The 11,601-nt window shown below is 34.7% G+C and overlaps 2 protein-coding genes across 4 annotated transcripts; both read right to left on the bottom strand.

Annotated features, from left to right (window-relative positions):
* Positions 1-225: 225 nt before the first annotated feature.
* On the bottom strand, positions 226-2,456 carry LOC113716527 (transcription factor MYB7-like). Of its 3 annotated transcripts, none has more exons than XM_072071389.1 (4): positions 2,229-2,456; positions 1,812-1,941; positions 1,560-1,638; positions 226-931 (listed from the first exon to the last, which is right to left on the bottom strand). In XM_072071389.1, the coding sequence occupies exons 1-4, from the start codon at positions 2,356-2,358 to the stop codon at positions 893-895; spliced, it is 378 nt and encodes a 125-aa protein (XP_071927490.1). In that variant the 5' UTR covers positions 2,359-2,456; the 3' UTR covers positions 226-892. The 3 variants fall into 3 exon arrangements, with proteins under 3 accessions (XP_071927490.1, XP_027096709.1, XP_071927491.1); XM_072071390.1 differs by having other exon boundaries at positions 614-767; XM_027240908.2 differs by lacking the exon at positions 1,560-1,638 and having other exon boundaries at positions 2,229-2,452.
* A 4,133-nt stretch (positions 2,457-6,589) lies between these two features.
* LOC113716576 (transcription factor MYB3) lies at positions 6,590-8,288 on the bottom strand. The gene is made up of 3 exons (XM_027240965.2): positions 8,066-8,288; positions 7,632-7,761; positions 6,590-7,312 (listed from the first exon to the last, which is right to left on the bottom strand). The coding sequence occupies exons 1-3, from the start codon at positions 8,193-8,195 to the stop codon at positions 6,826-6,828; spliced, it is 747 nt and encodes a 248-aa protein (XP_027096766.1). The 5' UTR covers positions 8,196-8,288; the 3' UTR covers positions 6,590-6,825.
* Between the last annotated feature and the right edge of the window lie 3,313 nt (positions 8,289-11,601).

The raw sequence follows: 11,601 nt of genomic DNA, 5'->3' as shown, positions 1-11,601 counted from the left end.
TTATAGTCAATGCATGACTATAGGCTAAGATGTTTCTTTCATAGGTAAAGATTATGTAGCAAATGTATTGCACAGCAAATGTTACAAAACCAATCTATGTCGAAGGTCACGTCCATAATACGAATTGCTCGTCCCAAGGATGGTTAATGTTTTATTTTTTCTTTGCCTGGATTCGTCATACATATAGATATTACCTAAAAGAGAGAGAAGAAAAGGGAAGCAATGTTTTGCAATTGAATAATGAAAATAACGTAAGATAAAACTAGGAGGTGAAACTTGTTCAACTCCACTGGGAATCACTCGAAAGTGTACAGGCCTTATACATACATGTTTGCTTCATAGTACAGGAATTTTTGGATTTGGCAACCCCTTCCCAGATAATTCGAAAAGAAAAATAAAGGCAATAATTACTCAACCAACAATAGTTATATCTTTCATATTATAGCTAGCAATTTTGGTCATCTAGATAGTGGAAGTTTGGGAGATAAAGGATGTTCAGGTTAAACACTGATTATACCTAATATTCTCTTCCATTTGATCTCCTTAAAGAAGAGACATTTTATCTTCAGTCGCAGTTCCTGAAGGAAGAGAAGAATCGGATGCCATATCCACATTCAGATCGGGCAATAAGGAACTTGAATCATCATCGTCATTGATACCGTCTCCAGCATCGGACGCCTGGTAATGATCACTTGCACTCGAAGATTTTATTTGATCATGATCAAGTGGAAAGGGTTGGTGATGTTCTAAGGCTGATGAAGTTTCACCTGTGGCAATGCTATTGATTAGATTCCTGGCAAGATGATGACTTAGACGATGATGCTTTGGATCAATCCCCACACTGGCTAGTTTTTTACTCAAATGGGAATTCCAGTAGTTTTTCACTTCATTGTCAGTGCGGCCTGGCAATCTTCCGGCAATCAATGACCACCTGAGTTACCGAAAATTTCAATTTTCGTTGTTTAGTGAGTGCAAATACAACATTTTGTACAAGGGATTTTGGTATGACTGGAAAAAGTAGGTGCAGATCCATAATAGGCTTATAGCTCAATATTTTTTTTAATTATATGAACACTTCAAAACCCCTTTTCATTTATGTAACAGAAGAAAATTATAAATGCTAGGTGCAAATTATAGGCTTATAGCTCCATACTAGTTTACTCTTGTTTCCTAGCTAGACCAGAAAATTTTAAAAGATAAAAAATATTTAAAAAAAAAAGAGTAAATTGCCCAATTAGCCCCTGAACTACTACTTTTGTAGACTTTTGGCCCTAAACTACATTATCTATAATTTAACCCTTAAACAAGTTAATGCAAAAGTTTTTAGTCCTTTTGTCAATTTTTTTTCTGTTTGAGTTAATGGAATGGAAGGACAATCCTATCCATCCACCAAAAAGAAGAAGAAGAAGAGAGGACGACAAACTTTTGACTTTTCTTTCTCGTGATACCTCAAACAGGACAATGAACTTTTGATTTTTTTCCTCATGAAATCTCCTATTCTTTAGTCCTAATTTTCATGAGATTCAATAAGAACCATAGTATGATTTTTTTGTTCTCACCTTCTCATTGTTACCTTCATCTTTTTTTTCTTTTTTTTTTCTTTTGTGCATGAATAGAATTGTCCCTCCATTCTTGTAGCTGAAATAGCAAAAATTGATAGAATGACCAAAAAGCTTTCACATTAACTTGGTTAAGGATTCATATGATGCACAGTATAATTTAGGGCCAAAAGTGTATAAAAATACTAATAGTTTAGGCCGGCTCGACAATTTACTCAAAAAAAAAATTTTTTTGGGGAACCATATTCATACCGGTTGCCTAAGAGGGCATGAAGCCTGATGATAAGGTCTTCTTCATCTTCAGCGAAGTTTCCTCTTTTAAGGTCTGGCCTTAGATAGTTTACCCATCTTAGCCTACAACTTTTGCCACAACGAAGCAGGCCTGATCAAAAGAAAGAACAAAGTTGAGAAACATAAATCAATATGGATTCATTTTATTTTGTATCAATTGTCTGCTCTGGTTAATAAAATCTTAAAGAGTACTTGAGTTAATGTTATTTTGTGCTGCAATATGATGCATTTTGGAGTCTAGACAAGATTAACCACGTTCCTTCCCAAAGAACTTCCTCTTGTTCTAGAGAGAAAAAAAACAAAACAAAAACTTTCTCTTGTTCTTTTATTTCATATAAATTAAAACATTTAGATGGATGAATGAGTACGTAAAAACACCTGTAGCTTTGGGGATGTTTCGCCAATGACCTTCACCATGTTTCTTGATATAATCCATGAGCTCCTGATCTTCTTGCGGGGACCAAGATCCTTTATTCATGCCTTCCTTATCACAGCAAGGCTTCCTCATTGTATTACTCTATCTGTCTAGACTTGTGCATTTGTTAAGGAGAACGAGTGGTTGGTGGAAGGGAAGGGTGGAATAGATCGAAAAGGTAATATGCCTAATAGATGATGTACACTTTATACTAGTAAAGGAGCCATTTTTCTTGGTATCAGGGTTGTGAAAAAGTTGACTTGGACCGGTGGTTTGCTGTTGCTTTCCAGAGTATCTATGGAAAGTAGCATAGGACAAGGTTTGCCTATACAACTCTCCTTCGGTCTTCTGGCTAATTTGCTGTCCGTGCAAAGACCCTATCAACCCTCCCAAAACAAAGACACATGCCCCACCCAAACATGTTCGCAAGATCACATTAGTATCTAGGGTTGCTTGAGCTGCGACCTTACCAAGAGAATTGAAGTACATCATGAGTTTGCTAGCTGGTGAGAGCTTCTCATGTATATCATACTATATGGTCCATTCACTTGAACTGAGTGGATAAGGTAGGCGTATCTAATTGAGGGGTCTGCTTCGTATTTAATTCAGTTTGCATGCATTTGCATGGTTTGGCTTAGAAGACTGCTTGGTGAGCATGAGTTGCCACTGAATCAAAATAAGCTTAGGTAGAATGGTGAGTGTGAACTGTGAAGGTGAAGATATCTTGACATTGATGCTCTTTTCACGGACCACTTCAGGAAGGTAATGGACCAACTGTCAGTTAGTAGTTGAAGGATCAAATATTAGCTATTTTAGCCAATCAAAAACTAAAATGAAAAAAATAAAAGATAAGGAATTCGATGTTGAAATTGAAACCACTGGACCCATATGATTAGACACTTTAACAAGAATAGTACTAGTAGGGAAATGATAGTCTACATGACACACGATTTTATTTTCATCTATATTTTTTCAATCACTTTTTTAGCTGAATTATAAGAAGAAAAATTAGAAAAGTACTTACAGAACCCCTTTTTTTTTTTTCAGGATCATACTACTTATAATGATCGGTCACTACAACAACATTCTAAGTAAATTAAATGCATGATTAATACATCATATTTTAGCCCTATGACATTTTAATGATTCAAAAAAACTGCAATCAGGAATTAGTTCTAGTTTGGTTCCTTTACGTGTACCGATATGCGTAACGCCAACATGATTCTTAGGGCTTTGGACTGAGTTTATCATAAATAATCAATTGGTTATTTAATTATTTATTAAAAAAAATACAAGTTCTCACACTTGAAATGATCAAATAGGCTTTTGTTTCATTACTTAAGTCATCTAATGCTTCTCTTCGAAAAATAGATAACATATATACATACCTATCATTTTCTTTAGTAGATTGTTCGGCTATGATCAGAGTATTAGCAGCCAAAAGAAAAGACAACAAACGTATACATTTGCCAGGCCATCTGGAGATTGAATCTGGATAGGCCATCTGGAGATTGAATCTGGATAAGGTCCTGTTGGCATTCTTCTTTTTTTTTCTTTTTCTTTTTCTTTTTCATGAATAAATATTCAACCCATTGCATATTAATCAATCCATTTGATTGAAACTGAAGAATTAATTCTTTGAAGGGGCACTTTCTATTGATAACAAAAGTTCTCATGTTTGGTAAAGCAGTCATAACGGAAGGGTGACAAAGAAAAACCCATCTATTGAGTATATTGAACTTTTAAACTTTTTGATCGCAGAGGTTGAACAGTAATTTTATATTTTTGCTGTTTGCTCATGAATCCTGATGTTTTACCATCTTAGGTAGGAAAAATTTAGATGATACCAATGTCCCTTTAAGCTACAGTTAGAGTAGTTAAAAAGAGACGAGGTTACCTTATCGGCAACTGTTCTTCAACTGACCATGTAAGGTTTGCTTATTGGTAACTGTTCTCCAGGTGACCACATAATTTTCGGGCTGGTCGAAAACCTTAGAAAGCTAGTACTGTGTCCTGTACTAGCACCATTTTCTTCCACTTCCATGTACGGATGGCAATGGGGTGGGGGTGGGACGGGGGATCCTTCCCCCATCCCCCGTCCCATTGTCAAATAATTCCCCCCGTCCCCCACCCCATCCCCCGTCTCTTGCCCCCTATCCCCCGCCTTGCCCCCACCCCGTTTCCCCCGTGGTCTTCCGCGAGGAAAGAAACCAACTTATGAAAAGCAAAACTCTCCTCATTTGTCCAAGCATTTTTGAGAACTAACAGGAGACAGGAAGAATTCTCAAACACTAATAAAAAATACCAAGAACAGTTAAAATCCAGAAATAACAAAAGGCAAAGATCAATGGAAAACATAAAAGAGAAAATCAGTAAAATGAAGGGAAAAACAAACCCATGGTTGTTGGAACTGCTTATAAACGATATCATAGGCCATGGAAAGAATTCTTGTTTCATTAGACTCACATATTTACATTTTCATTAAGGCTTTTAGACAAACATCTTATATATATATATATATATATATATATATATATATATTTATGCGGGGGACGGGGCGGGTGTACGTTGCCCCATCCCCCGCCCCATTTCTACCCTCGCGGGGCGGGCACCCGCCCCCATTGCCATCCCTTCCATGTCGGATGCCAACAGTCTCTTGAGTTGTTGGTAATCATCAAAATTTTAAATCTTGCTCTTAACCTCTCATTATATATTTATCACTTAATTGTGACTGTCACTTTCAGGTGACTTCCTTCTGACGGAATCCTGTTTGTTGGTTTTTTCCTTCTCTTAAATTAGACTAAAGTAAATTATACAAATGTTATCGCTATAATAAAAAAAAAAGTACCATGTCAGATAATGCAAATGATCAGTCATCTATTGTTGAACATAATTCATGCAAAACTTTTCGTCTCAATTAGGGTTTATCTTCTTTTTTTTTTTCTCATCCGTTTGCCTGGATTCCTCCTGCATATGTACCATGCTTTCTATTCCTCGGTTTGGTTTCACATTCTTGACTTCTGCTTGCTGTTGAAAAGACGGGCATGAGGTTCATTTCTTGGTCGGTTCCTGGGATCTGCTTCCCGTGACTTCAGTTGTGGCGTTTACAGACTAGAAATTCATTCTTATCATATCTGGCGAACATAAATACTTGCTCCCAAATAAAAGTATATGGCCAACACGAAAGGAGCCGACTAACCACTCCTTCACCCTCCCGTAAGAATTTTTAAAAAAATTCCATTGATCCCATGCTCCTAAATTTTACCTTATGAACAAGGTTAAAATTTTATCCAAATTATGTTGGTAAATTATTATTTACCCTTTACAATTTTCCACGTTAGCACATGATCTTCTTAAGTTTCAAAGATTATATGTTACTCTCCTATAATTTTATGAAAAGTGACAAATGGACGGAAATTGGTTGACCCAAACACATTTCAAAAAAAATGCTTGCTGAAATTAATTATGATATACACTTGTGATTTTACATATATCTACATAATCTCTTCGTGATTTTAAGTAAAGTAGTTAATTTCGACCTATTTAGTACTTATCTAAGAACAATACTGACATTTTAACGAATAGGTTATAGATGTTTTTCCGTCAATTATTCACTTTACATAAATCTACATGAAGTAGTGTTACTCAATAGTCTAGTAAATGATTGAAACCACAGGACTATGTAGTAATTTAACAAAAAAAAAAATTTAATCTGCTTTAGTTGATGTGCAAAATTTAACTTCTCTTTAAATGCTTTAGAGTCACATATGATCTTCTTAGAATTCTATATATTGCCTCAAAAAAAGAGTTTTCACGAAAATGTAGAATGAACATTTGAAGGTTCACTATTTTGTTTGTGTACTTTCAACTTTCAACTTGGAATGTGTTTGTTTTTTCTAAAATTTGGTAATAAAGCATAGTGTTTCATTTTCTTTCGTTTTCCCCCGCAAGATATTAAGAAAGAGAAGATACAGAAGTGAGTAGCCATTATTGGGTGGATAGTTTCTAAATTATTATGTTTTACTATAATTTTATTAAAATTAATCATCTTGCAATCATAAATGACTCGTTCATACCGAAATCTAGTTTAAAATGTTTTCACGTTAACATGATATTAACTATCAAGAAGGGCTTAAGAAGGATACCAAACTAACTAACTGCAAATCATCATTTTGCAAAATTACGCTAGTAGAATATCATTTCTCAGAATCAATTTTGCACCCCTACCCGAAAATCCCTGGCTCACAATATGCCACTAGTTTTGCTTTGTATGTGGATGTTATTAATTATCTCATGCAATCAAATTATACTAATAACGAAAAAATAGCCAAACTCTTCTCAATTAAACTGACAAACACCAAAACATATATAGGTTTTTACATATACTCAACTAAAAGGGAGCTAAATGAGAATTGCAATTACTGCTTCTTTATTAGGAGATGCCTGTTCCCTAACACAGGGGTTCGGCTTGGTTAGTCTGGGTGGAGATGCTTGCTCCATAATCAGGAGTTCGGCCCTGTAACCAAAAAAGAAAATAGGCAACAATTACTCAGCCAACAATCATCTAAAAAGTGGCAGGGTAGGAGATAAAGGTTGTTCAGGTTGTCTAGATGTTAAATATTGTTCATCCTTGGTTTTCTCGTTAACTGCATCTTCTGATGGAAGAGAAGTCGATGCTTTTTTTTCTTCAGTAGTAGCTCCTGAAGGAAGACAAGAGTCAGATGCTATATCCACGTTCAGATCAGGCAAAATGGTACTTGAATCATCATCATCTACACAACTTCCAGCATCAGAAACTTGGTGCTGATCACTTGCAATTCCTGAAGATTTTATTTGATCATGAGGAGAGGGTTGGTAATTTTTTATGGCTGATGAAGTTTCACCTGCCGTAAAGCCATGGATTCGATGCCTGGCAAGATAATGACTCAGACGAAGGTGCTTTGGATCAATTCCCATGCTTTTTAGCTTTTTTCTCAAATGGGAATTCCAATAGTTTTTCACTTCATTGTCTGTCCGTCCTGGCAATCTCCCAGCAATCAATGACCACCTGATTTAGCAAATTCTCATCTTTCAATATCGTTGAATGATTGCATAAAACAAATATTTTGCAACAGGTCTTATGGTGTCATTTTTGGAAAAGGAGAAAATTGGTATAATGCTACTGTCGTAGAAACTACAATATGCATCTAGCTCAATAGTGTATTAGTGTCTAATTTGAGAACAATCTGTGATCCCAAAAAACTCCTTTTCTTTTGTGTAACCGAAGAAATCTTAAGTACAATTATGAGATTATACTTCAATCTTAAGTGCAATTTTGGAAGCAAAATGTAAAACAAGAAAAAAATATTGGGAAATCATATTTATACCGATTGCCTAGGAGTGCATGAAGCTTGATGATAAGGTCTTCTTCATCTTCAGCGAAGTTGCCTCTTTTAAGGTCTGGCCTTAGATAGTTTATCCATCTCAGCCTACAACTTTTGCCGCAACGAAGCAGGCCTGATCAAAAGAAAGAACAAATATTTGGGGATGAGAAACATAAATAAAAAATGGTTTTCTCATTTTACTCTTTCTGTATTTTGTCTTTTCTATGGTTAAATACAAACATTAAAAAAAACAGTCGAATTGCTAGTATCTTGTTTGCAGCGGTGCTTTCTGGAGTTCAGACAAGACTAACAAAGATGGAGGGATATTTTTTTTTAAAAAAAAAAAGACAGAAGAGATGGAGAAATTGTTCTATTTTGTTCTTCTTGTTATTTGGAGATTGTAACACAAACAGACAAAAATGAGTAATTAAAAACACCTGCAGCTTTGGGGATGTTTCGCCAATGACCTTCACCATGTTTCTTGATATAATCTGTAAGCATCTGATCCTCTTGCTGGGACCAAGCTCCTTTATTCATGTCTTCCTTATCACAGCAAGGCTTCGTCATTGAATTACTATATCTATCTGTTTGGAGAGTGATGGAGTGGATGGATGGGGAAGGGTTGAAATAGAGAGAGCCAATGGTATGATGCCGAATAGATGTTGTACGCCTTTTATGCTGGTAATGGAGGTATTTCTCTCGATATTAGGGTTGTGAAGAAGTTGACTTGGACTGGTGGTTTGGTTTTGCATGTCACAGTATGTTCAGCAAGCTGCACAGGAAATTGTGGCATAAGGCTGTTAGTTTGCTATGGATCGGTATAAGGACCATATCAACAACCCCCACCCCAAAAAAAAAAAAAAAAGAAAAAAAAACATAAACACACATTCCTCAACCAAATCATACAGGCAAAATTCCCATTTTTATTTTTGACTTCATAAAGAAAAAGTCCATAACTCCATTGTAGACCTATCTTTTACAATAGCTTATTGTAATAGCATTTATTCATTCATTTAGCCTTTTTGTGAAACTTGCAATCTCCAATTTTAAAACTTTTTCCCGAGTGAAATATCTTCTCTATCCTATTGGTACTAAACTAGCAGCACAACAAAATGCTATCCCTTTTTTTTTTTTTCTTTTTTGTTAATTTTATTGTCAGAATGGAGATTTCTTATATTTGTTTTCTTAGATATAGAAACTTAAGAAATACATTTTTTTAATGGGTTTGAAATAGTTTTATATTAGATTTGACTGTTCAAGACAAGAGCAGCTTAGAACTACAGTGATTCATCTGATGTTGGAAGATTTTTGGAGTCTCGTAGTATTAGTTTTGTTGATTTTTCAAATGTGATGCACCAATCGATATTGAGATCTTTTTGTATCTATTGTATCTGTTCTATATATGATGTATTTTTTGCCATTAGTGCACATTTACAACAACAAATTTATTTTGTTTATTTCAAAAGAAGTTGCACAAAATTTCTGTCTCCATGTCTTGCAAGCAGACGAGCAAATAGGCTAATTTTCTACCAAATTAACAGCTTACGTGCTATCTTTAAATCTCTACCAGATGGGGATTTGAGTTCAATACAAAGTAGAATTATTGTTACAGAATATCCTATTCCACAACAATCCAGTTAGACATTTAGGAGGTTAACAGTTATAATCAACATCACAACTGGCTCTAACCTGTGCAAAAGCTTGTCTCTCTTGCACACGCAATTTTTAGTGTACGGGCAACCTTATTCATGGTCGACCCTCGCCCCCACAATCCTTTTCTCTATACTATGCTTTTGCATGAACTATGAGTTTCTTTATTTTTGGTGATACTTTGGAAGACTACTGTGCCTAAGATAATCTAGTCAATTCGGTTAAGGACCACATAACCACAAAGAATGCATCCCACAATAACAACACCAAATTCCAAAATCTGCAGAAAACCACCAATTCTATTTAATCAACAAGATTTATGGGATCTGGGATATACTAGTTCAAGAACCGGGATAAGAAAAAGGTAAAAGAAAAAAAAAAGGAAATCATGGGCGTTGACTGACAGTTTAAGATAATATTCATCACACAAACGACAATTAGAGACAACTAACACAGAGTCAATGGAGTAGCTGCTTGGCTTCTTTTTTTGTTCTAATCTTGCAGCAGAGATAAGGTCTTGTATAGTCATTTTCTCTCTATTGTACCGGTTTTCTTCTTTGGCCTTAAAGATGATTGGACGATAAGCCGATAAGCTTTACAATCACTTTACAGGTTCAAATTCTTAGGCTTGAGATAGACTGAATTCCAACGTTGATAATTCAGCACCAATAACTTTTCTTTTTCTATTTTCTTCTTCTGCTGCTATTCTTCCCCAGTCAGCCGTTGATTTTTTCGTGAATTTTCTGAGGTCAAGAAAAATAAACAGATAACAGTAAAAGGGAGGACCAGTTTACTTGATTTGCAGACGATGAGGAGAACCCCATGACATAGGCCATTAGATAACTTGGATGAAAAATGAGAAATAAAATATGGCGCAGATGGAGTTATTTGGTGATAATACTCTCTGTTTAATGTGTATATGTGTAATGGTAAATCACATTTTCATGGCAAAACAAGTTGCTCTTGGTTTAGTTGGTTGAACTATTTTTCTGTTTACCTCTCTTTTCTCTGTCTCTCTCTCTCTCTCTCTCTCTCTCTTCAAAATAGGCAAACACTCTTCGAGTCAGAAAGTTAAGGAAACTTTTGGATGTACAATAATTTGAAGGAAAACGTCCAATCAATCCTATAAACCAAGAATTCAAGTTTATCTAAAGTTAATAAGTAAACAAACAACTGTGTAGGGCTACATATTTTTCTGTTGCACAGGACAGATAAAAGGAAGTAAATATTCATTCAAGAAAAGTAGACATATATACAAACTTTTGGCAACTGACGAAAATGAAAAACTGCAATGCATTCCGTCTAAGTACCATAAGTACATTAAGAAATAATCAAGATGCTCGTCTTTAATGTTAACACTTTGTACTTCAATTTGATAAATTTGCCAAGAAAAAAAGCTTTACTTGCCCCCTTCTTTATGTATATATTTTAAGAATTTTTAGGAGTGGATCTTGACAAGCTGGCTGTACTTGGTGAATCTGAATCTGAATTCTGATAACACTGAATCTGAATTCTGAATTCTGAATTCCGTTTGATAACACTGAATCTGAATTCTGAATACTGAAATAATTAATTTGCTGAATTTTAAGCACTGAAAAGAGATATATGAATGTCTGAATCTTAATGCTGAATCTATTTATACTGTTTGATAAATATTCATAACTTAATACTTAATAAGTTAAATTGTACAATTTTGCCCTTCTATCTTTTAATCCAAAAAGGAAATAGAACCTATGATTTAATTAACTTAAAATTGTTAGGTATGAAAATGACAATGATTGTGAAGAGCAATGCATACAATGACAATGTTTCTTTGTGTGGAAAAAGGGTATGGTTTCATCGTTTTGAGAATGGGAAAACGAGTTTTTAATACTCCAAAAGCACGTTCAATTACATTTCTCAATCTTGCATGTGCTTGGTTAAAGCGTTCTCCTTTTGATCTTGGACGAGAAGCATTTCGAAAATCAGACAACCAATATCTAGTATTTCGATACGGTGTCATGAAACCACGTGTGTGTGGATAAGCTACATCACATAAATAATATTTATCTGCACAAAAAATATATATATCAAAATATAAATGTTTGTGGATGAAAATTACTGCAAAAAAATACTATTGTTAAAAAAAATTTTGAATAGAGAATATCAAGTTGTTTTGTTTAATTAGATAAGGATTTTGAATAGGGAATATTAGGTTGTTTAATTAGATAAGGATTTTGAATGTAATTAACAAACAGGGATATATTTGGTAGATAATATAAAATAGTTGAAATAAATCTCTTGATTCTTATCAAATTAAACATTCAGCTACGATTCTTGTGCT

Source organism: Coffea arabica, chromosome 11c (assembly GCF_036785885.1).
Source record: "Coffea arabica cultivar ET-39 chromosome 11c, Coffea Arabica ET-39 HiFi, whole genome shotgun sequence".
In the NCBI taxonomy this organism is placed as follows: Eukaryota; Viridiplantae; Streptophyta; class Magnoliopsida; order Gentianales; family Rubiaceae; genus Coffea; species Coffea arabica.
The sequence above is the reverse complement of the archived record's forward strand: the minus strand, read 5'-3'. Positions and strand labels throughout refer to the sequence as shown.

Coding starts and splice junctions, on each gene's coding strand:
- LOC113716527 (XM_027240908.2), bottom strand. CDS start 2,358: ATGAGGAAGCCTTGCTGTGATAAGGAAGGCATGAATAAAGGATCTTGG. Junction 1,942..2,228: donor AAACATCCCCAAAGCTACAG/GTGTTTTTACGT, acceptor TCTTTTGATCAG/GCCTGCTTCGTTGTGGCAAA. Junction 932..1,811: donor CATGCCCTCTTAGGCAACCG/GTATGAATATGG, acceptor TCGGTAACTCAG/GTGGTCATTGATTGCCGGAA.
- LOC113716576 (XM_027240965.2), bottom strand. CDS start 8,195: ATGACGAAGCCTTGCTGTGATAAGGAAGACATGAATAAAGGAGCTTGG. Junction 7,762..8,065: donor AAACATCCCCAAAGCTGCAG/GTGTTTTTAATT, acceptor TCTTTTGATCAG/GCCTGCTTCGTTGCGGCAAA. Junction 7,313..7,631: donor CATGCACTCCTAGGCAATCG/GTATAAATATGA, acceptor TTGCTAAATCAG/GTGGTCATTGATTGCTGGGA.